The following is a 25,692-nucleotide window of genomic DNA, read 5'->3' on the forward strand; positions in this document are numbered from 1 at the left end:
CATACATAAAAATCAAAATACAGTCAAAAAGTAGAACAAAAAAAGAACAAAATTGTAGAAAAAAAGTATAATAATAATAATAATAATTTAAAAAAAAATATATATATATATATATATATATATATATATATAATACAGCATAATATGATTTTAGTCCACATCTTGATTTTTGTGTGATTTTTAACATTTAAAAAATAACAAATAAAAATAATAAATAACATTAAGACATCTAAATTCAGCAGAAAAGGCAATAAAAAGTAAAACAAAATTGTAAAGAAAAAAGTTGTAATTTGACTTGTACATTACAAAAAGAAAAGAAGTTGAAAATTATTATTTTTAATAAAAATCAAGCCCTCTGAACCCCTCTTAAAGTCCCATTGTTAAAGAAATATCCTTATACAGCAGTGGCCAAAATCACCAGCTAAAATGGGTTGAAGTCATTTATTTCTATCTTTTGCTGTAGTGTGTCAGTAGGAAATATCAGTTTACATTTCCAAACATTCATTTTGCCATTAATTGTAGTAATCCAGTGAGATTGTTGTGCTCCACACAGAGATCTGATCTGATCATCATCAGTCTGTCTGGAATCACATGAAGAAACAGAACAATCTGAGACTAAATCCAGAAGAACTGTGGCAACGTCTCCAAGATGCTTCCGTTAGAAATAACTGACTAAATAAAACCATTTTTAATAATTTTGGCCACCACTGTATACATCTGTGGAGCGTCCTCTTGTATAAGCTATAGATCAGGGCTCCTCAAATCTGGACCTTGAGATCCACTTTCCTGCAGAGTTTAGCTGTAACCCTAATCAAACACACCTGAACATGCTAATCAGTGTCTTCAGGATCATTAGAAAATCACAGACAGGTGAGTTTGATCAGGGTTGGAGCTAAACTCTGCAGTGGATTGGACCTCCAGGGTAAGATTTGAGGAACCCTGCTATAGATTAATGTTTTGTTCCTGCTTCGAGGACATGTCTGCACACATACATGCTGGAACATGTGAGGACGTCTGAGGTCAAATAAACCTGCAAATCATATTTCGCTAATAACATGTAAACAGGTTTCTGTGGAGCATACCAGAAAAATGCCTTAAAGGGATAGTTCTTCCGGAAAAAAATAAAATAAAATAAAAAATCTGTAATTTACCCACCCTCAAGTTGTTCCAACCCTGAATGAATTTCCTTCTTTTGTAACTTGAACACAAAAAAGAAAGAATGTGGGTAACAGCTTCTAGTCTTTTTTTTTTTCAGCATAAAATAATATTTTCTTTTGTGTCCTGCAGAAGACAGAAATTCATACAGGTTTATCCAGTGTTGCCAAATGCTCTCAACTGAAAGTAGCTAAAACTGATAGGTAAATGTCACTAGATGGCATCATAATAGCAAATTCACTGATCTATATAAAGATGAATACAGATCAGTGGGCAAGATGAGAACTTGGATAAGGTTTTTGTCCTTACACTTTTGAAAAAAAAAAAAGTCTCAAAAGGAGTGGGGAAGTCGCTAAATCTAGCTACAAAATTGGAAACAACTTTCAGGTAGGATATAAAAATAATTTAACTCAAACAACAGAAGTGTACGGAAATTCCCCGTCAGGTTAAAGCGGCGCGTGCGCGCGCACGAGCCGCAGACTGACTGACTCTGGGCTCCTCAGGAAAGAAGTGTGTCCCTCAGATCAGGAAGTTGAAATCTGTGCTGCGATCCTCGAGCGTCTGCCAAACTCACGCAAATCGAAAGCATCAGAGGCGCCCCGCTTTAGTCCGCGGTTTACAGGACATATCGTGTATTCAACATGTGGTAAGTACACTAAACTATCTTGTGATGTTGACTAGACTCCACAGACTCACCTCGACTGCACTATTTGCGACACAACTCGCTTGGAGCGCCTGCAGCGTTTGTTTGTAGGTTTTAGCGCGTCGTGCAGCGTTTGCAGTGCATGTGAGACATTGTAAACAGTGACATTCATTCAGCAAACGAGGCAACTGGGGCATGTTGTCACACGGGGAAGTTGCTACAAATCTCAGTAACCCTGAGGTGTGGAGTCAAAAGTCCATACGTGTTTTTTTTTCTCTCTATCAGTGGTTTTGCATGTTGAATTGTTCATGCTATACACGAATTTTGTTTTTGTTTTTTGTTGTTTTAATGCTTAAAGTTGGCTGAAAACCCATCAAGTGCCCATTGTGACAACTTGCCCCATATATTGTGACAGCATGACCTGCTTTTGGGCAAATGTGTGTTCAGTGGGCCAAATGTTTAATAATTAATGTTTTTGTAGTCTTGTCTTTGAAGTTTGTTTCTATACAGAAGCTAAAAGTTTTTAAAAAATACACACAATGTGGGAAATAATCACTGGAGTATATTTGACAACTAGCCCCGGTGTCTCCAATGTGATTAAACAGAGTTGTAAACTTTAATGTTTGGAGTATGTAAGCCTGGTCAGTACTGGTACCATTTGACAATACCATGGTACTTTGATCTAGCACTGAATGTTTATCATGGTTCTGCTTGATATTTCATGAGACGCATCCATTCTTTCAAAACCTTTAATTGCAAAATAAGAGTCCAAATGTGTCTGGTCGTACCAGCGCTGCAGAGGTCACTCGTTACAATTCAATGTAGCCTACTGTAACTCGCAAAAGAAAGCTTGTTTTGTTTGTATCCAAATGACCGATGACCTCAAGCCAAGGAAAAATGAGTCACGTCTTTAGCTGGCACAACACTTCAACTCTGGAAAAGGGTTTTGCTGGATGCCTCGGCTTTTTGTGGTGGATTGTAGACGTCTAGAAGGATTAGTCAACTGGACAGCTGGTGCATGGATTGGTTAACGTCTAGCTTTTACAATTGAAAGTGAAAAATGATTAGACTTCCTTCACATTGGACTTTTATAAAAAGATTGCCAGCGGCGGGCGTTATGTTCGAGGAATTGCATAAGAAAGTCTGTCGGATGCCTGCTGTGTTGCTTCCTTGCTGGATTTTCATATTCAAATCAAATATTGAAATAATACATTGTTCTCAATCCGCTTTGCTTATGCATCTGTTTCTGAGGGAGAATGGATATTCATCAAGCAAAGTGCAGGTTTGGACTTGGACCCTTGGAAGAATGCATTTGAAAATTTAGGATATCAGAAAGACTTTTTAACAACCTGTACTAATGAATGAGACCAGGAATGTGCATTAAAAGGTCAAGTTTTATTTCATTTTGACTTTAATGTGTGTGACATGGTTTAATGAAGCAATGCAATTAATATTTCCAAAATGGTCTATATTCTGTTGCATTTTACATAGTGTTGTCTGGTTACGTTTTACTTGTCTAGAAGTTTAAAGTGTCTCTGAATTTTGTTTTGAAGACAAACGAATGGATGGATGTCAAGCGATCCGTTCCTGAAGAGGCATTTTATGTATCTTCGGTCAATGAAGACGTCTTCCGAATGACACAGCAGCTTTCAGCCTGAAATATGTCGTCGTACTGGTACGTCAAAGCGACAGCAGATCCGGGTGGCAGCGCCAGCAGCATGGAGGAGCAAGCTGGTAAGAAACCTTTACACATCCAGCAGGATCCAAAAATAATCTCAAACTAATCTGGAAAAAAGTATTTATTTATTAAAATATTTAATAAATAAATATCAATAATTGTATTAAAGAGATATTATTATATTAATAGTATCAATAAATTATTATTAACAAATAACTGTTAAATATTTAACATATTAATAATTAATATTTAATTTTGAGGCATTAAAAAAAAACTAATATTTAAACATTAATCCAACATTTATTTTTATTATTATTATAATTATAGTTTAATTAATTAGCTGTAGGGATGGCTTGATGCCAGAATCTAATACCTTGGTAGTAATACTAAATCGATACCATAGGTGACAAATAAACAGCATCAAAAGATAACTGAATTAAAAACAGTTTTATTAAGAACAGTGCATGTTTAGTAAATGCAACAACAACAAAAAATATTGTATTATTGAATAACCATTATTGCATAATGTGCAATCTACCTGTAAAAAGCAACACGTTACATAGAACAAGTGTTTATAGAACAAGACTTATTAGTTTGCATTTACGCTTTAATGCAGACTATACCGTTTGCATTTAATGCACAGATTTGTTTTGACATGCAGTATCAGTTCTTTTGCCCCATCTATTACTTTGCTTAACACTGTCAATCATCGTAGTTTCGGATTCAATCCACCATTTAAATAAGTGTGTCAATCCAGAAACTTTGCAATGTTCAGTTTTTAACAGCATGACAAATGAGTGAACAAAGAGCGCTCCTATATTGTAATCACTGAAGCTCTGACTGAGAGAAGACTCCCATTATAATCAATGCATCTGACAACTCTGCACAATCAATCTCTTATTTACATTGTGTTGTTTGTAATCAGTGAAGGGATTTGTGAATGTGCTTTGGCTGAACTTTTTCAGCGCTATTGATTGAATTTGTACCGTCTGTTTGGTCATTGTGTTGACATGCTCAACAGAAATGTATGTGATTGGCTGCAATAACGTAATTAGAAACCTTTGATTCTCATCACAGAGCACTTACACATACACACTGGATTATCAACATTATATCAATATTCACAATATTATCTTATATCCTCATCACAGTTATCCTGTAGAGTGAGTTTTATCTGTTTGCTACAGCTTTTTCTCACATTTGCTGGTTTTGCATTAGTTTGAGTTACACTGCTGCATAAATTCAGAGCAGCAGCAACTCAAGCACCGAAACGAGCAAAATCATTATATCTAGGGTCTTAATTCACTTTTCAACAAATTAAGGGCTGAAAAGGTCTTAAATCAGAGAAGAAAGTCTTAAATTCATAAAGTCATGGCATACAATTTTGAATGCACTGCAAAAACTTATTTACCTGTTGAATAAAGTAGATTTTTCTGAGCCTATTTGCAAGATAATTGTTCTTGTTTTAATGCATTTTAATAGTTATTTCCATATTTTAGTATAAGCTGTTTTTGTACACATTATTAATGTATTTTGTTTCCTTCAATTTATTCCTTAAATATTCTTTGCTTGGTCTTAAAATGGTCTTAAATTTACTTCATAAAACTGCAGAAACGCTGGATATTGTATCGTTTGAAATATGACTGTATATACCAATATTATTCCAGTAATGGTACACCATGCAACCCTATTTAGCAGTTTTTTTTCTTTGTATATTTGTCACAACTGGCACTTTATTCAGTGTTCATTTTCTCGCAATTCAGACACTTTTTTTTTTTTTTCTTCTTCTCAGGATTGTGAGAGAAACTCACAATTGCGAGTTATAAAGTCAGAATTGCGAGATATAAACTCGCAATTCTGAGAAAAAAAGTCAGAATTGTAAGTTTATATCAGGGGGGGGGAAAAAACAAAAAACTTTTTTTGACATCTCAAGACAGATTGACAGCAGATCCTCTAAATAAACCCTAAAAACAGTGACATTTTTCTCAGCAAAGGCATGAAGTCGGATAAACTTCCTCATTGCTTTAAAAACAGCATGTTGCCAGTGCATGTGGTGCAGATTGTTGAATCAGTCATTTTGCATAATCATACCACTATGAAGGTTAATATTTCCCTCTGAGAGAAACACCAGTTCAGCAACTTTACTGTGTCATGTGAGAGTGTGGTACTGAGAGTGATTATAAAATGGGCCTGGTGTAGCATGTATGAAGCAGCGTGTATAATAAGATTCGTTTGGTTTTGGTTGTTCTTTTCTCCCCTCTGACAACATCTGTAGTGCAGTTATGGTTCGAGGAACTTGACAGTCTGCACAGCATATATAGAAATATGAAGTGAAACTCAGCCAGTCTTCAGAAAGGTGTTTATAGCAGTAAACGTCACTTCCTCTCACACATACTCAAGTTTGAATATGAGATTGGCCTAAATGCTAGTATCATTTGTGTGTTCAGCTCTCAACCTTTAGTCATATTTGGCTGCTGATTAATACAGGCAACAGATTCATATAGTTGATTGTGCTCGATCTCATTTATTGTTGACCAGTAGCTACTAATATCAAATTTTTAAATTTGCCAAAAATGGCCTCTAAATATGCACTAGCAATCAAAAGTTTGGACACACTTGACTAAATTAGTTACTCTTGGCTTTAAAAAAAAAAAAAAAAAAGATTTCTGTTAAAATGTTTGAAACTAGTTTTGTAGACCGATGTAGGCCTATTTTAGATTTGCTAAGCATTTTTTATCACTACATGCATCCATTTGTTTTGTTTCATAGTTGTGATAAATTCATTTTTTAATATGATTAATTTATTTTTTTTATTTTTAGATTTTTATGTTGAAAATAGCAATAATAAATAATGAAAAATTAATATATCTCCCAAATGTTTGATACCTTTATGTTGCTGGTAAGAAACATATGTTAATAAATTATTAATAAATATTTATTTATAAATAAATGTATTAATATATATATTTATAAAACAAACAAATAAAAAAAATTGTTTTTTGATTGATTGAATGAATTAATAAATATATTGAGGCTCAGGGCTTGTTTGTTTGTTTGTTTATGTTGAATGTTGAAAATAGTCGTAAGTAGTAGGTCTCCAAACTACTCCCATATATATCCTGTATAGCTCCTATATAATAGTAACACATTTATTGATTGATTGAATATTTAGAGGCATTTGTTTATTTTAATGTATTTTTTATATTTCTGCATGTTGAATATAGTAAAGTCATTATAAAGAATGGGGTCTATATATAGAATTGTTTGCAATATATAAATCAAATTATACTGTGGTATATATTTAATAGTGGCACATATTTCTCAAGGAATATTTAAAGTGTGACAAAAAAGTCATGAGAATCAAATTCAGTTAAGGGTGTCTCAACTTCTAATTCAAAATTTGATGATAATTGTTGTTGGTCAATTGATAGCAACAGCAAAAAAAAAAAAAATTTATTTGGTCCAAACAACTGTGTTAATCTACGACCATCCCTATAGATGTCATATATAAGGAGTTTCAAGGCTGCACTGGTTTTCCAGAAAACCGATGAAGCAAGCACCCCGCAAAAAACAGTCGATATCCCCCCCAGAGGTGAAACCTCATGTCGTAGGTTTTGGGTTTCCTTTTTCCCGCCGGCTCAGCAGCAGCAACACTGTTGCCGTTAGCAACCATGAGTTTGCGCGCATCCACCGGTGTGTGGCTCATGTCTGAATCCCGTCACGTCTGTGTGTGTGTGTGTGTGTGTGATTGAGTGTGTTGTCTGGTCTCGTGTGACAGAAACGCACGCTGCAGAAGGAGGCCAGTGTGCTAATCTGGCTTAGCTCGGCTTGAGCTGTAGCTGCAAACGCAATCTGAGGTCCTCTAGGGAGGGACAGACACAGCAGCCGGCCAGGGAGGGTTGGGTTTCACTCTTTAATGTGTTTGCAGTGTAAGATAACCTTGCCATTAAGGACAACAGGCAGGGAGGAGACTGGAGTCATTTCGCTCTATAGGCACAGAGTCAGGCTAATGCTCACATGTGCTGGACATCGAGTCTGGGCTCCTGACGCACAGTAATGAGATGATCGCCGGATAGATCCGGGCAGAATGATAAGGTACGTTTGCATTGTGAATGTCTTGTTTTTCAGCATTTCGGGTCAGTGTTCAGAGTAGAGGAAGTGATCGTGTTTTCGAACCTTTCATTGTCAGTGATTGAATTCTCTGAACTTATAAGAGAGATTGTGTTTTAACTGGAAAGTCATTTATTTTTAGTCTCTCTGATCATCCTCAGACTTTCTTTGTTGGCGTCATTCACTTTGTCTGATTTGTCACGTGGCTTGAATGGTGTTGATCGCTTGTGGTTTTCTTAGTAGAAGTTAGTAGTCTTAAACTCAGCAAGCTTTTAGTGTCTCGTGATAAATTTTTTTATTTTAAGGGGATTAAAGGTGATATATTTTAGATGTATATTAAATAAGACCTTTTTTTGCACTGGAGAACAAATGAAAAAGTGAAAGAATCTGCTGATTAGATCAGTCATCGAACTGAGTAAGTGTTAACTCATTTCATTTATATGTAAATGTAATTTAAGAGGTTTGCTGTCACATTTAGAGTTGAGTGATTATAGCTAAAATTACATCTTGATATTTTGGCTTTGAATACATTTAAGATATTCGTATATTTGATAAAATCATTAAAATTTAAATTGATTAATTGAAACTGACCATTCAAACTGAATCACATTAAAGGAATTGTTCACCCAAAAAAGAAAATTTGCTAAAAATGTACTCACCCTCAGGCTATCCAAGATGTTTCCTTGTCAGATTTGGAGAAATGTAGCATTACATCACTTGCTCACCAATGGATGCTCTGCAGTGAATGGGTGCCATCAGATTAAGAGTCCAAACAGCTGATAAAACATCACAATAATCCACAAATTATCCACACTACAGTTCATCAATTAACGTTTTGTGAAGTAAAAAATTGTGCGTTTGTAAGAAACAAAATGATAATAGCATTAAGAAAATGATAGCACTGTTTTCTTGTGTATGACCTGGAATCTGTCCAGCACTAAAAATTTTATTTGAATAAATGAAAGCAACACAGTTTTGTAAAGCTGTTATGATCTGTTGATCAGAGGAAGTCAATTGAAAGCCAATAACATCCAGAGAAACTGCAAATAAAGCAAAAAGATGAAAAACTTAAACTAGAATTAAAATTAAAATAAAAGCTAATTCTAGCATGTTACTGAGTTAATGGTCTCGCGTAGCCAGACCTTCAAACTGACGGCTGAAGGTCTGGGAACTTTGGCCGCTTTGAATGGCCAAGGCCCGCCCAAGAGGCCATATGACTGACAGGTAAAGCAACCAATCACGTTAAAGAACGCGACACATGTCTCCCAGAAGTCCTGTATAATTCAACCAATCCGATGACGACTTTGAAACTCCTGAAGTGTTAATGACATGGTAACTCCAAAAAATACACAACACACAAAACTAAAATAGGCTGTGTTTAATTTAAGAATGTAGCTGCTGTTTTTATATATACTTTTCAGTATTTAATAAAGTATTTCCGTGTTAAATTTGAAGTTACAGTATGTGCTGTATAATGAAAATTCTCTCAAAATTCTACTCACCCTCTAGTTGTCCCAAACTTACATGAGTTTCTTTCTTCTGTTGAACACAAAAGAAGGATGTTGGTAACAAAACAGTTGCCGGTAGCCATTGACTTCCATAGAGCTCCATAGTACATCAATGGCTATCGACAACTGTTTAAATGGATAAATGATAACAGAATTTTCATTTTTGTGTGATCCCTTTAAGGAGCATTAACACTGACAGTAACACAAGTTATTTGTTAGTTATAAGTTATTTGAAGTGACGAGTAACTTTGGTCATGCTGTATTAATGTTCATCTTTCCTTCACATTAGGAGCATTTTAAAATCTGTGTAGGTTTTCAGCTTGTTATTGAGAGCAGAGCTATTGTCTTGGCTTTGGTTTTCCCTCCAGATTGATTTGGCCTGGGCGGGACGTGAGCTGAGCCTGTATTGATGCAGGCTGGATGTCTTCTAATGGTTACCCTCCCTCAGGCTTTCTCCAGCCGCTCATCAGAAAAAAAAAAAAAACCTTCTCAATTATTCATATGAGCTTCTTCTATTAAAGCGCACAGCCATACCGGCACTTACCCGCAGCTCGGCTCCTTTACATCAGAGTTAATGGAGCAGCGTCTGCCAATGGCCACATTTGGCTGGATGGAGTAATGTGAATAATAGGAGGGAGTGATTGATTTGACCTTCACTGCCCTCTTGGTTTGGTATCATAACACTCCCGCACACTGTAGTCCAGCCATATGAGTAATGGCAACTCATAATGTGCTCTTTAAATATTACTAATAAAGACTAATGAAGTTTACCCTAAAATGAACATTCGCACTCAGTTACTCCTTGTGTCATTTTAATTCAGACAAAATAACACCATAAAACCACCATAAAGCCTCATGCACTATATTACAAGCTTCTGAAGTCATATGATACTATCTGTTTATCTATCTGTCTGTCTAATCCATCTTTAATTCTATCGTTCTTTCTGTCTAACGTTCTATCATTCTGTCTATCTGTCGTTCTTTCTGTTGTTCTGTCTGAACTATTAAAATAGTTTTCTATTGACTATTTTTTTTTTTTTTTTTTTGTTAATTGAAATAATGCTGAAATAAAATGCAATTTTTAGATGGAAAAACAATGTAACTGAAATAAAATAAGTTACAGTACAAATTGAAATGGAAACAAAAATGGAAATTAAAGCTTAATTGAAACAAACCTAATAAAATTACTTCAAATGAAAACCGAAAACAAAGCTAATTCAAAATATTAATAAGTAATATAATACAAAATCTGTTTATCTATACATTTCAATTATACCTGTCGTTTTACTCATATTTAGCTGTATTTTTAGATTGACTTTAGTGAACAGCAGTAGTAGTAGACTTATTTTTCCATTTATTTTAAGGTCATAAATGTGCCTTAACCGTATTTTATTAAGGTCAAGTCACATGGTCTACACTACACTTTAGGTGTAAAGTACAGGCCATGTGATTTGAAAACATTTTTTGAATAGTTTTAATCAGCCTTTTACATGTCATTTTAAATGGTCTTGCATTGAGATACATTTTTAAAAGTACAAATATTAAATTTAGTTTGTAAAATAGCACGAAGCTTCAAAACAGCATGCATAATAATTACAAAAGAATCACCAAAATGCCACACAAAATAGTTTTAGATGAAGTTTTGCATGCCACACTACAGAGCATGTCAACTTCCCAAAAAATATTTCATGCAAACTACAGTACCAGCATACATTCTTTTTTTAGTTTAAGTGTGTTTTGTGTCCAGATTTTGTGTGTGTGTGTGTGTGTGTGTGTGTGTGTGTGTTTGCTTTTAGGATCTACGTTTGGATCTGCAGCCATTTATCTTACTGCATGCATGCATGTGTGAGGTATCACTATCCGTTCAGTCTCCCCAGATCTTCCCGATCTCACTCCCACCCCTGAGTAGGTGCTCTTTACATCAAAGGTGAACGTGGAAAAGCGCAGCTCTGCAAATACACGCGCACCAGTCTGGGGGGAAAGGCATGTGAATTCTTTATGAGGCTGACCTGATTCCCGGCTGCTCCCTCGCCTCCTGTATCTGGAGCTCATTTCCCATCGCGTCGTCTTCGCTTTTTAGCATGAGGTTCCTTCTCTTGTACTGAGTATTTTGTTTGTTTGTGGTGGCTATGCCCTGTTCGCAGGCGTTCCAGAGATGGGAGCCAAGCAGTCGGCGGTTGGCAGTGTTCCCTTGAGTCATTCTCCCACTCTGAAGAACATCCAAGAGGCCTATACACAAGCCGAGGACCAGAGGGCACACGAGCTAATTCGGCTTTCCTGCGAGAATAACGTCGGAGGGGGACCGGATGGGGTGAGTTTGATCATTTGCTCACTTTATGCTCTCTCATTTTTGACTGAAAATTCACATTATAAGCACTTGAAGGGAAGCGGGTGCATTGTGCATGCAGTTCACCTGCTGAAGGACCAGCATATGTTGTGTTTTGGAAGCTGCTATGGTGGTTTGGCACCATTTTGTGGCATCATCAAAACAACATTTCTCAGTTCTGTCCAGACATGCTTGAGCATAATAGCCGCGTGGGCGTATCATGCCGACTTGGGATTGAAATGCGTAGGCAGCATTGTAACATCATCCAGCTTTCCAAGATATCTTCTTTTGCCCATATTTTAAAATAGCATCACATTTATTCTTTTCAGAGGCAACAGTACCATAATGTGTTACTACAAGCTCTGTAGGAAATAAAGCATCCAAGATGTATTATGATGCCTGCAATATTTAAAAGTATTGCTGAAAATAGTTAAATGCAAGTTGCTGCTTATGTAAAACTCTGCGAAATGAGAATTGAAATACAATATCGAACCAGTTTTGTAAGTGGGCACATACACTGTAAAGTTTCAGGAGTGACAACCACATTTAAATCCACTAAATTATAGTTTTGTGTGTGTACAGAAAAGAAGTCACTCTCGAAACCTACATGACTGACAATGTTTTTCAGTATCACACATTTAATATTTGCTATTTTTGACCAGAATAAAAGTCATCGGAGTCAACCGAGCCATCATGTTTGGAAGGCTGTTTCGCATGGTGTGCTCTTGCCTTGTCCACTTATTGTAAGCGAGGCTTATTAAGCATCATTGAGCTTGTTGTTTAGGCTCGGCTTGTAAAGCGATCCATTTTATGGAGTTAATAAAGCAGGCAGGTGCGGGTTGGTATTTTGGTATGTGGCTTATTTCCAAGATATAATGCGTTTGGATTTAAATTTGCTATATGCTTGTTCTTTTTTGATGTTTTTAATAGCATGATCTGGCAACACAAATGAGTCAAGACATACCTCGCTCCATGGCTGTAGCCAGGGTTTGAAAATTAGTGAGGTCTGGGTTGGGGGGAATTGTGCTTATAATAACCCCTACAAATAACTCATTATATACACTAACAATTTAAAAGAGACAGATGTTTGTGAAAGATGTTTTCTCTGTTTTGGTGGGATGAACACTTAAATTATACCGTATTTATTGCATCAAAATACAGTATAGATTTTTTCATCGCTATTGTTTGCGTAGGCTATTTCATTTTATTCTGTAACCTACTTGTTCTACAGATCTGTGTAGTGTTTTGGCAGCATTGTTAACGTTTCTGACAGATAATATCATGATATTTTTTTGCATTACCTTTACCAAATGTTCTATCCTGTCAGCAATAACATGTCCATGGTCTTTTTTTCATTACTATCATTTTAATTTCAGGCAATGCAGTGTTGCCAGATATTGCTATAAAAACAAATAAAAACCGATTTTCAAAAAAATTCAAATCTTTTGCAAATAAGATAAGATAAAAATATTGCTGACCCTAAACTGCAACCACCCACTATATTAACTTTCTAAAGTGCCAAATTAAGTGGAAAATACAAGTCCACAAAAGAGTGCCCTGTGCCCTCACTTATACACAACTCTCTCAAGACTCGTTCACTCCGCCAGCGTCTCGCAGTGATCATGTTCATACCACGGATGCTAACATGATTCTTGCAAACTGTCTTAACTGAATTATACATGCAGAAATTCATATGAGGAGTTTTAAACATGAAAAACTTGCAGAGGTTTGGACCTCGGTGTCCTCGCTCCTTGTGATTTCTTGCACCACAACTCTGATATGCATTTGAATATGTTATTAACAGCTAGCTGTTTAGTTCGGTTCCATACACAATGCATATATTTCAAGAAATGAGGTTGTTAATAGGTTGTTAATGAGTTTATTCAGTTGTAGAATGCGGTTGACACTTCCGTAAATTACTGAAGTGTACATTCCCAGAATTCCCTGTGTGACACACTTTACATATGTTTTTAATGAAACAGTGTCTTAGATTTTATCATATGTACATTAGGGTTTTATGTTACATCTTATGCTGTTAAATTAATGTTTATTGCATTATTTTAGTGTCTTGTGACTTTCTTTAGCATGTTTGTTTAAGGTGGCTTTCAAAATATTATGAAGGTGAAAAACAGATGTTAGGGATTTGGTATATGAACACTATTTTGGTTGGTGCGTTCTTTTCTTTTTTCCCCTTTTTAAAAAAAAAACTGTGTATTCCACATAAAGTTGCTTGTAAGTTGTGGGTGGTTGCCAGGTTGGTGCTTTATTGCAAACAAGCATCCATGCGCTATATCTATAACTATAACACATAGTTTACAACAAGCTGCTGAAGCTCAAACAATAGATCACCCCTCTGGCATTGCTAAAATCATGGGTTTAATTGATAATATGATAAATTTGAACTGATGGAATGTGTAACTTAAATGCTTTGGATTAAAGTTTAAACGTTTAAATTTAAAAGTAAATATTGTGATGGCAAAGTCATGGGTTCAATTACCAGGGAATGCATGAACTGATAAAATGCATCTACCAAATGCATAAATATAAATGTGAGTTGCATGATTTGAGGTACAGCATCAGTTTGAAGCCAACAGTGTACAGTAAGTTAAATGCCAAACTTTAATACTAAGAATTAGGAGATTGTTCAAATGATTAATCCTAAGTATGAACAACAGTATCCGGCTTGGCTTAGCGTAAGACTGCTTAAGCTTTTCTGATCTGCATCAGCAGGGGATATGTGCACTAAAAACATGCTTGTGAAACCCTTGATACTTCTCACATACACACACAATACAGTACTAAAGGAAAGCCAGAGCCCATGACAAACATTGAATATCACAGCTTTTTTCACACTTGCTTCTCTCAGTTTTTGCCTCCACGTTTGATGTGTGAAAAATACAGTGAACACATTTATTATGTGCTTTCAAAACAGTAGAAACTCGTTATGGACCTGCCATAGACTCAAAACACTACAATAGCTTGTGTTTATAGTCTGTGATGCTGAATAAGCAGATGGTGTTCTGATATATTTTTAACGTTAAAGCATGTTTGGGCCTGTAAATCTGCTTGGTGGTCTCTATGGACGTAACGATGAAAACTAAAACCGTAACAAATCATTTGAATATGACGAGCCTTTGATCTGGATTTAAAGGTGCATCAGTTTTTCTATGTTACAATACTTCCTCCTTTCACAGCTTAATATGTAGAAATAACAGATCATTTGCATGTTTATTTCCCTGTTGTGTATACACTGTGACACTGATCTGTTTGTTTGAACCACCTGACGTTAAATTTTGGCTCCGCCAATTGCGTGAGTTTGAGGCGGTAATATCTGTTTTCTGAACAATGGCAGACAAACGGAGTGTTTTGGAAACTTTTTTTGCATTGAGAACACCTTAACAACCACCTAGCAATGTCCTGCTAACAGCATATTGGAATGATTTCTGAAGAATCATGTGACTCTGAAGACTGGAGTAATGATGCTGAAAATTCAGCTTTGCATCACAGGAATAAATTACATTTTAAAATGTATTCAAATACGAAACTGCTTTTTAAATTCTATTAATATTTTACAATTTTTGGCTGTATTCTTAATCCAATAAATACAGTTTTGGTGAGCATAAGAGACTTCTTTCAAAAACATTTAAAAAAATCCAAAACTTTAATTTTATTTTTATGCCGTTTTTTCTTTTCAGTCATAATCCACAAAATGAACCAACTAGATTACATCTATGATTATGATTATGATTATATACAAAAGCAAGGCAGAAAGATTAATCTCAAGGTGTGTTTGTTTCTTGAAAGGCTTTGTTCTCAGTGAGGTGATTACAGATGACATGACAGCGTGTGGTCAGTGAGTGTGCAGTGATATTCCTCTGTAAATACTGTTACAGGTCTCTAATGAGGTCCCGGGTGATTGATGGCTTGACTGTAATGGCTCCTAACCGGCCATCAGTTAACAAACCCACATCTGATCCTCTGCTTCTGCTTCCACACTCATCACATTAGTCCCGTTCAATCGCTGCTCTGTGGCCTCTGAGATTAGAAATGCGTACAAATATTATATTTCAAATATTTCTGTGCGTTACTGTAAAACACGCGGACTACATTCAGAATTAAATAATGCATACTGAGCAGTGTACACTACCTATTGTTTAAAAAAAAAAATATATATATATATATATATATATACATACATACATACATACATATACAGTGAGGAAAATAAGTATTTGAACACCCTGCTATTTTGCAAGTTCTCCCACTTAGAGATCATGGAGGGGTCTGAAATTGTCATCGTAGGTGCATGTCCACTGTGAGAGACATAATCTAAAAAAAAAAAATCCAGAAATCACAATGTATGATTTTTTTAACTATTTATTTGTATGATACAGCTGCAAATAAGTATTTGAATCAGCTAGAATTCTGACCCTCAAAGACCTGTTAGTCTGCCTTTAAAATGTCCACCTCCACTCCATTTATTATCCTAAATTAGATGCACCTGTTTGAGGTCGTTAGCTGCATAAAGACACCTGTCCACCCCATACAATCAGTAAGAATCCAACTACTAACATGGCCAAGACCAAAGAGCTGTCCAAAGACACTAGAGACAAAATTGTACACCTCCACAAGGCTGGAAAGGGCTACGGGGAAATTGCCAAGCAGCTTGGTGAAAAAAGGTCCACTGTTGGAGCAATCATTAGAAAATGGAAGAAACTAAACATGACTGTCAATCTCCCTCGGACTGAGGCTCCATGCAAGATCTCACCTCGTGGGGTCTCAATGATCCTAAGAAAGGTGAGAAATCAGCCCAGAACTACACGGGAGGAGCTGGTCAATGACCTGAAAAGAGCTGGGACCACCGTTTCCAAGGTTACTGTTGGTAATACACTAAGGCGTCATGGTTTGAAATCATGCATGGCACGGAAGGTTCCCCTGCTTAAACCAGCACATGTCCAGGCCCGACTTAAGTTTGCCAATGACCATTTGGATGATCCAGAGGAGTCATGGGAGAAAGTCATGTGGTCAGATGAGACCAAAATAGAACTTTTGGTCATAATTCCACTAAACGTGTTTGGAGGAAGAAGAATGATGAGTACCATCCCAAGAACACCATCCCTACTGTGAAGCATGGGGTGGTAGCATCATGCTTTGGGGTGTTTTTCTGCACATAGGACAGGGCGACTGCACTGTATTAAGGAGAGGATGACCGCACCATGTATTGCGAGATTTTGGGGAACAACCTCCTTCCCTCAGTTAGAGCATTGAAGATGGGTCGAGGCTGGGTCTTCCAACATGACAATGACCAAGCACACAGCCAGGATAACCAAGGAGTGGCTCTGTAAGAAGCATATCAAGGTTCTGGCGTGGCCTAGCCAGTCTCCAGACCTAAACCCAATAGAGAATCTTTGGAGGGAGCTCAAACTCCGTGTTTCTCAGCGACAGGCCAGAAACCTGACTGATCTAGAGAAGATCTGTGTGGAGGAGGGCCAAAATCCCTCCTGCAGTGTGTGCAAACCTGGTGAAAAACTACAGGAAACGTTTGACCTCTGTAATTGCAAACAAAGGCTACTGTACCAAATATTAACATTGATTTTCTCAGGTGTTCAAATACTTATTTGCAGCTGTATCATACAAATAAATAGTTAAAAAATCATACATTGTGATTTCTGGATTTTTTTTTTTTTAGATTATGTCTCTCACAGTGGACATGCACCTACGATGACAATTTCAGACCCCTCCATGATTTCTAAGTGGGAGAACTTGCAAAATAGCAGGGTGTTCAAATACTTATTTTCCTCACTGTATATATATACATACATATACATATACATACATACATACATACACTGGTTAAATTAGTAATTGAGATACATAAAAATGGTTATTTACTAGGGGTGTAACTGTACAAGTATTTGTACCGAACCATACGGGTCTTTCGGTTCAGTGCACGTGTGTACCGAACGAATGCAGTATTTATTTATTTTTCTATCATTCATCGACCTCAAACATGACTTATCGTTGAAATATGTAAATAGTAGCAACTGAAAAATGTGCATTATTAGGCATATATCCAAATTCAATTAATTTTGTTACTGCATGTAAGCGTGACATCGGCATGATCCCTGTCATTTTTCCTGATAAGAATGGAAACAAAATACGTTATTTTTGCTCAAACAGATAAGAGTAAACCATCATTCTAAACTGTGGAGGGTCTACTTTTGTGTACACTTGCAATATCATTGTGATTGTGCTTTTGTAAAATAAAGAAAACAAACAGCACACGCTTTTTGCACTGGACCATGGCTCAAAACTAAAGTGTTGTAGAAACTCAGTATATACTAAATACAAATAATCTTTGAAATCTGCATGAAAGGTGCATTTCTCTCTAACAGCACATCCACTATACTGTGGAGATGAGTCAGCATCCACTTCAACTTTTCAGCCGACAAACTGACTGAGAAAACACTAGTTCATTAATAAAAAAAAAAAAGTACAAAATATTCTTGCTATTTTTCCCAACACATTCATAGTCATTATTTTTTGCCGGGGCTTTGTGGCAAGCTTTATGTGTGAGTGAAGCTTGAGAGTGGAATAAGCTATATATTAAAGGCTCATTGTGGTTTAGTTCCCCATAGGGCTCGGTATTGACTCGGCTTGTGCTACATTATAATATTTGTGGTTAAAATTAAGTGGTTAAACACTTTAATTACATTGTTCAAATTTTGTAGTTATAAGGCTATAATACTAATACTTTTCAATTACTTAATTATATTTAATCTCCAAATAATTTTTTTTTAAATAAACATTTAAATGGTGTCATAAAAACTTGACCGATTTATTCAAACATAAATTAAATATTGAAGAACAGTAAAAAAATTTCTAGCTGACTTACGAGCGTATGGTCACTGAATGTGTTTTTCCTGAGGTAAATGTGACGTTGTTTAGAAACTGTTATATTGATGTAGAATCGATTTAAAATTAAGTGTGTGTGTATATATAATTTCTTTCTTTCTTTTTTTTTATACCCAGCCCTAGTTCCCCACCCCCCAGAATATAATTCAATTAATATAAATGTGTGATTAGTCAACTAATTGCATGTTTAGTCGACTACTAGTTGACTAGAAAAACCTTAAGAATGGGGCAGCCCTAATGTATTTATTATTTTTGCATTTTTTATATTTTCTTCATGAAGCTTTAACTGCTCAATGGAATTTCAGATATCAATACTGTGATACTTGTTTGTAAAGCTGCTTTGAAACTGTACATTGTGAAAATGGCAGTAGAAAGAGTCTTGCACTTACTTCTAATCCCTGATTCAGAGACTGAGAGACATCAGTGGAAAAAAAGGATGATTTTACTGTCTGTAGGCCACAGTGAGCCTGTACAAGAATGAGGAAGTGCATACTCACATTTAAACTCTGGTTTGAGCCAATGTGACATTCAAAACTGCTAAAATTAAATCGTAATTTGGAAGTGAATGACTATGTTTGAAATACTGTATAGTACTAGCATATGCCTCTTACTATAACCTACTGCATTTGTCTAAATATATCCAGGGTGAACCTTAACGAAAACAGTATCCCACAATGCAATGTGCTCAACATGACCTTTCATTTCCAGTGTAATGAATGAATGCAAATGTATTCCATATTCATTCATTAAACAATGTGTTGGTGTTCCTTTCTCAACATGGCCAATAATTATGATCTGATCATCATATTTTAAACACAAGGCTCATTATGGACAACATGAATTTATATGTAAACATTAATCAAATCGCGGTGCATCTAGACTACAGTTTTTGCTGTGATTTTTATATTTAAGTATGCACTAATATGCTACCATTAGAAAGTTTGAGATCAGTGAGATTTAGTATTATTTTTAATTAATACTTTTATTCATCAAAAGCGCAACAAATTGATCGAAAGTAAAAATGTTTCAAAATGTTTACAATAGGTTTATATCATACAATTTTAGAATTTGTTTTTTAATAAAATTTTTAGAATTTCTAAAAATATGAAGCTGCACAACTGTTGACAGCATTGCTCAACATTAGATAATAGTCAGAAATGTTTCTTGAGCAGCAAATCAGCATATTAAGAATGATTTCTGAAGGATCATGTGACGCTGAAGACTGGAGTAATGATGCGAAAATTCAGCTTTAACTCACATGAATAAAATGCATTTTAAAAGATATTGAAATAGAAAATGGTTATTTGAAATGGTAATAATATTTCACAATTTTACTGTTTTTACCGTATTTCTGATCAAATAATTGCAAAAGAGACTTATTTCAAAAGCATTAACAATTCTGTGTATTCAGTTGGTGGAATGCGCCATAACAAGGTGAATTACTGCCACCTAGTGCTGATTTCTCTAGAACCAGACATGCGGTTTTAAACCATCCATTGATTCAATTTTTTTTTTTTTTTCAGTGCAAAAATCTTATAAAAGTACTCCCCTTGTTTTTCAGTGTCTGGTATAAAACTGTCATGTCAGATATTTACTGTAAATATTAACAAATCTAGCATCCCCTTATGTTAAGAACTATTGGTAGCACATGATGGTTTAAACTGATTGAACTGCTTTATTAAAGGCAGTCTGTGTGTTTTTGTGTGTAGCTACAGCTCCTGTGTTTGGCGGCTCAGAACGGTGACGTGGACGGCGTTCGGTTCTTGCTGCAGGAAGCACGAGTTACGGTTCCACAGGACCCCAGCGAACAAAACCCTGCCGTCCTAGCAGCACATCACGGACATCATGTGCTGGTCCGAGAGCTGCTGGACTCCATACCACGTGAGCGGAAACCAAATCCACTTTCTTAGTCAACATGAAATCAAAGTTCACCCTGTTTACTTTTTTAACTGTATAGTTCACCAAAAAATGAACATTTGCTACAAATGTACTCACTTCAGGCCACCCAAGATGAGTAGATGGGTTTGTTTTTTCATCAGATTTGGAGAAATGTAGCATTGCATCACTGTCTCGCCAATGTATCCTCTGCAGTGAATGGGTGCCGTCAGAATGAGAGTCCAAACAGCTGATAAAAACATCACAGTAATCCACACCAGTCCATCAGTTAACATATACTCGTGAAGAGAAAAGCTGTTTGTAAGAAACAAATCCACAATTATGGCGTTTATAACTTTAAAAGTTCATAATAATGTCTCCTCCTGTGGAAAAAGTCCATTCCCTGTCCACGCTGCATTTATAACTGCATGAGAGGAGAGTATATGAGCTGTAAGTTTCCCGCTGACATGTTGCAAGCTTTATTTAACATCACAACTGACAATGTATGCAATGCTTGGCGCCAGATACGCAAATGATTATATTTTGACGTACTACTTTTTGCACTTGTACTACTACTTGACTTTTCCACTAAAGGGAAAGTCATGTAAACGCACATTACTTGTGTTGTCAGGTTACTCATGTGCATATAAATGGGGAAAACTGGTTATTTTAATAAGCTGATATTTGTGAGTTATCAGCTTACTTGTGTGCATGGAAACGTGCTCGGATCTGTGCATATTTTTCTCCCGATTCAGATGAGATGACTTTTTCACTGAAGAAAGCAATATTATGGTTAGAGGAATCATATTTTAGCTGAAAGCAACGGTTTTAAGTTAAAACGCCTTAATGATGGATTTGTTTCTTACAAACACACAGCTTTTCACTTCACAGAATGTTAAGATGTTAACTGATGGACTGGAGTGGTGGGATTACTTGTGGATTACTGTGATGTTTTTATCAGCTGTTTGGACTCTCATTCTGACGGCACCCATTCCCTGCAGAGGATCCATTGTTGAACAAGTGATGCAATGCTAAATTTCTCCAAATCTGTTCAGATGAAGAAATAAACTCATCTACATCTTGGATGTCCTGAGGGTGAGTAAAAGACAGATTGTTTTTTTTTTTTTGTTTGTTTTTTTTTGGGGTGAACTATCTCTTTAAAGAAGTTTGACTGTAAATGAGATTTGAGAGTTTCAGCAAAATGGAAAAATCTGAGAACAGCTCAGATTGAGTTTCTGGAATCCAATGAAATTAATACTTACTTTGCCTGAGCGTGAGTACATATATATAATTTGCTCCCCTTCTGAAAGGACTCTGTTTTTGGGTAGGTCCGTGTGTGCGTAAGGATCTGCTGAACTGGATGTTGGCTGCGGCGTGTCAGCAGGGTCATCTGGAGGTGGTGAAGCTGCTGGTTCACACGTACAACGCTGACGCCGAGGACTGCGCTGTTCACTCAGGAGAGTTTGCCATCATCACTGGCTTGCCCCTGTATGCCGCCGCGCAGGCAGGTACTCATCATTCACTGCTCGTTATTACTGCAAAGAATATCTGTTAAACTATAAGACAATATTGCATGATGTTTGGGAAGGACTAAATATGAATCCACACCAGTAGCAAATATTGGCAGAGAATCTGAATGCTTCTGAATCGATTCCTTTTTTTTTTTTTTTTGTCACTTTTGGTGTGAACAACCAAGGGAACACTTTCATTTGTCAACGTTGGTTATCCATATAGGGCCCTGTGATTTCTGCAGTGGGGAAAATGCAACCGGCATTGTTTATTTTAACTTAAAAAAAAAAAAAAAAAAAAAAAAGAGAAATATAATTTACTATTTATAATAAACAAATAATGTGCAGCTCTTTATTTGACCAAAAAAATAAAAATGCAATGTTCTGTTGTAAGGACCAGTTATATTTTAATTTAGTTAAGTTTTAAATAAATGATTAAATTGATAAAGTTTTATGAATTCACTTGATTAGTCATTTGATTTTGATCATTTGATTTTATTTATTTGCGTTATTTAAAAAACTTTTAGAATAAATTTTTGAAGAAAAAAGAGATTTGTAAGCGTACAAAGAAATACAACTTACATCTGCAACTTTTGTCTTAATGTTAATTTCAACATTAATACATTCTTAAAATGTAAAAAAAGTTATAGCTGTTAACATTTAATTAATGCACTAACATGAACAAAGTTAACAATTTAATTTTATTAACTGACATTTTTATTATTTATTATTTACAATTAATTTTTATTAACTGACAAAGATTAAAGTTGTAAACAAAGTACTGCTCATTGTTAGTTGATTTTAGCCAGTGTTAACAAATGAGAAATACAATTTTTTACCAAAATTGAGTTTTTTAGATAAACGTGTCTGCCAAATGCATGTTCATGTAAACATTGTAAACATCAATTATCCAGTGGATCTGATTTTACTTTAAAATTGTTTAGCACTGGGATTCACAAACTTTTCTGTCTGCCAAAATCATTTGACCTAAAATGTTTACTTGAAATGACCCTGAGATTTTAAGTTAATATTTCAGTAATTTAACATTTTTGCATGTTTGTGGTTCTCTGATGTTGGATAATAGTCACTTGACATGAAAGTAATTAAAGATTTACAAAGAAATTTTTATATTTTATATTATATTTATATTCTACTTGAATATTTTTATAATGTATTAATATTTTATTATTTTTCTTTTTTTTTTGTAATGTTTTGTTTTTTTGCTCTATATATTTGTTTTAATATATTTTATCACATTTTAATATTTGATTATTAATAACATTTTTAGTGTTTTATTTTGATTATCTATTTTTTTTTTTTATTTAATGTGTTTGTTTATTTAAAATTTATTAATTGTTGATCTATGTATTTACGTGATGTTTGTTTGTTTATTTTAATTTATTTATTTTCAACTCACAAACCCCAGTTTGAGGAACCTTGGTCTGGTTTTATTGAATTAGTTAAAAATGATGGATGTCATTTGCTTATGGTGCTGTACAATGATTAATGCTCAATGTTTTTTTTTTTTACATTTCTGGAACTGAACGCTTTTGTCAAGCTTTCTCATCCTGAACTGTACACTGGGTCTGAAAAGTGAAAGCAGGGGAATTTTTTGACAGTGTTCAGGTTTCCCACTTTGCTCCAGCAGCGCACACATGCACTTCCTCCACAGCACTCAGTTCCTCTTTCAGCGCGGAGGTGTGGAGAGATAAAGTGAAAGCTCTTCCTGCTCTAACTGAAGCTGGTTTTCTCCTCTCAGGGAATGAGGAGATCGCATGTTTTCTGCTGAACAATGGAGCCGGTTTCTCCTCGTACACATTAATGGATCACGCAGACTTCAGCAGGCAGCTACTCAGACAGCGCCACCTGCAGGACAAAGACGAGCCTGTGGACGGGACGCTGCTGCAGGTGAGACTCATCCCGCTGTATTCATTTCAGATCAGTGCTGGACTCGTGAACAATGCTGTGGCTTCATTTTACAGAAGTTTTTGCGTCAGCCCTACTTCCTCTTTTGAAATGTATTAGGACGAGACTTAATACCTCTTCAGAAACACTGACAAATAACACTGTAAAAGGAGAATAGTGTGTATTGTAGGAGCTGGTTTGGAGTTCCTGTGGTGTACATAATTGATTTTTAAAACTTAAAAACATTAATAAAAGCAGTTACGTTGAACTAAATTCATGCAATTACATTCTGAGCTTATAAACATGTGTAATGAATGTGTAAGAAAATGTGTAAGCATGTGTAAAAAAATTATACAAGAGGTGTGTTTAAATGAAGTCAAGCCACAGGACACTTCACATCCTCCTGGAAAGTTCCTCCTTACGAGGTTGTTCTTATATCTATTCGATTATGATTCCATTCTAGCTGAGGGGAATTTTTACATTGACTCTTTTCATTTCTTTACAGACACAAAGATTTTTTTTTAGCACTAGTACAACAATATTTTATTTTTGTGCATAGTTATTAACTTCTTTATTTTGTTTTCTTTTTGATTTGTTATTTTGTTGGATCTCATTCAGACTTTTAAATAATAATAATAATAATAATAATAAAAATAATTTGCCCATAAACCCATGATAATTTCATATGAATGTATAACACAATGAAATGTATATTATATTATATTATATTATATTATATTATATTATATTATATTATATTATATTATATTATATTATATTATATTATTATCGTACTAGTATGTATATTTTTCTGTATTTTTTTTTATTTTTCTTATCTGATATTATATTATATCTTATATTCTTTTCAAACTCTTAAGGACTTGTTTTATAAGATAGACCCAGAAAAACTTTTACAATTTCTTTCAAAAGTAAATTTAAAGAATCTTTAATAGAATTGTATGTACAAAACTTTGTTTTATAATTGCTTTATTTAATTTTTGTATTGTTTACTACTGTATTGTTTTTCTAATGTATAATCTTTGTTTGCCATGAAATAGTCTGTGAATTATATATTATAGTATTCTGTACAAGTATGTGTGTTTTAATTTTATTAATTATATATTATTTTTTACTTAATTAGTGCTGTCAACCGATTAATCGCGATTAATCGCATCCAAAATAATGTTTTGCTTGCATAATATGTGTGTGTACTGTGTGTATTTATAACACAAACTTATTTTGGATGCGATTTAATTTGCGATTAATCGTTTGACAGCACTATTAATAATATTTTTCTTTATTATTGATAAACTGTGAACAGTCTAGTGTTTAAACATTTTGTGTGCTGTCAGCATTCACAGTAGTAATATATTATGATCAATATTAATGTGTTTCTTCAATCGAGGGTTCTGTGATCATCACATCTTTACCTCGGTGTGAGTAAATCCCACTGATTTCGCTCTTCCTCGTCCACAGGCTGTGCATGTCGAGTGGTCGGGACTGAAGCTGCCCTGGTTGGACCTGGACTGGTTCATGGACGTGTCGTCTCAGATCACGGTTCTGGATCTGTCTCATAACTGTCTGAGCTCGCTGCCGTCTGTGGTGCCCTGGGGTCTGATTCATCTGCGCTCGCTAAACCTGTCCTACAATCAGCTGCGAGAGCTGCCCACCCCGACCTCATCTCAGGAGATCATCTGCAGCCAGTCCGTAACTCAACATAATTTTTGCAACTTTATTTGTATATCACTTTTCACAATAAGTATCGCTTCAGAGCTGCTTTACAGAAAGTGCATGTTTCTACATTACAATCACGAGAATGCTATCAGAGGTGACTCTCAAGGTAATGTCTATATGGCAGACTGTATAGTTATGCTGATAATGCAATCATGCAGGTAATTAACATTATGTATATACTATACCTATAAGCAGAAACAATATTGTAAAGCTTCTGTCCACAATTCGGAATCTTTCAAACAGGATTCCCAGACATGGATAATCCACAATATCAGTAATATCAACAAATATCTAGAATATCAGTCACTCAAGTCAGTCATTCATGGTCCTCTTGC

The 25,692-nt window shown here is 35.3% G+C and overlaps 1 protein-coding gene across 4 annotated transcripts in view; it reads left to right on the forward strand.

The window, feature by feature from the left end:
* The first annotated feature begins 1,418 nt into the window (after positions 1–1,418).
* Positions 1,419–25,692, forward strand: part of lrrk1 (leucine-rich repeat kinase 1) — a 103,211-nt gene continuing 78,937 nt past the window's right edge. The window contains exons 1-8 of one of the 4 annotated variants that reach the window (XM_058781411.1): positions 1,419–1,542; positions 1,659–1,801; positions 3,352–3,532; positions 11,239–11,405; positions 20,045–20,216; positions 21,539–21,718; positions 23,478–23,626; positions 25,100–25,326. In XM_058781411.1, coding sequence (XP_058637394.1) covers positions 3,460–3,532; positions 11,239–11,405; positions 20,045–20,216; positions 21,539–21,718; positions 23,478–23,626; positions 25,100–25,326 — 968 coding nt within the window. In that variant the 5' untranslated portion in view covers positions 1,419–1,542; positions 1,659–1,801; positions 3,352–3,459. Of the gene's footprint in view, positions 1,543–1,601; positions 1,802–3,351; positions 3,533–11,238; positions 11,406–20,044; positions 20,217–21,538; positions 21,719–23,477; positions 23,627–25,099; positions 25,327–25,692 lie in introns of those variants that run through there. The other 3 variants (XM_058781410.1, XM_058781412.1, XM_058781413.1) reach the window with 3 other exon arrangements.

The sequence above is a fragment of the Onychostoma macrolepis genome, chromosome 07 (genome assembly GCF_012432095.1).
Source record: "Onychostoma macrolepis isolate SWU-2019 chromosome 07, ASM1243209v1, whole genome shotgun sequence".
Classification (NCBI taxonomy): domain Eukaryota; kingdom Metazoa; phylum Chordata; class Actinopteri; order Cypriniformes; family Cyprinidae; genus Onychostoma; species Onychostoma macrolepis.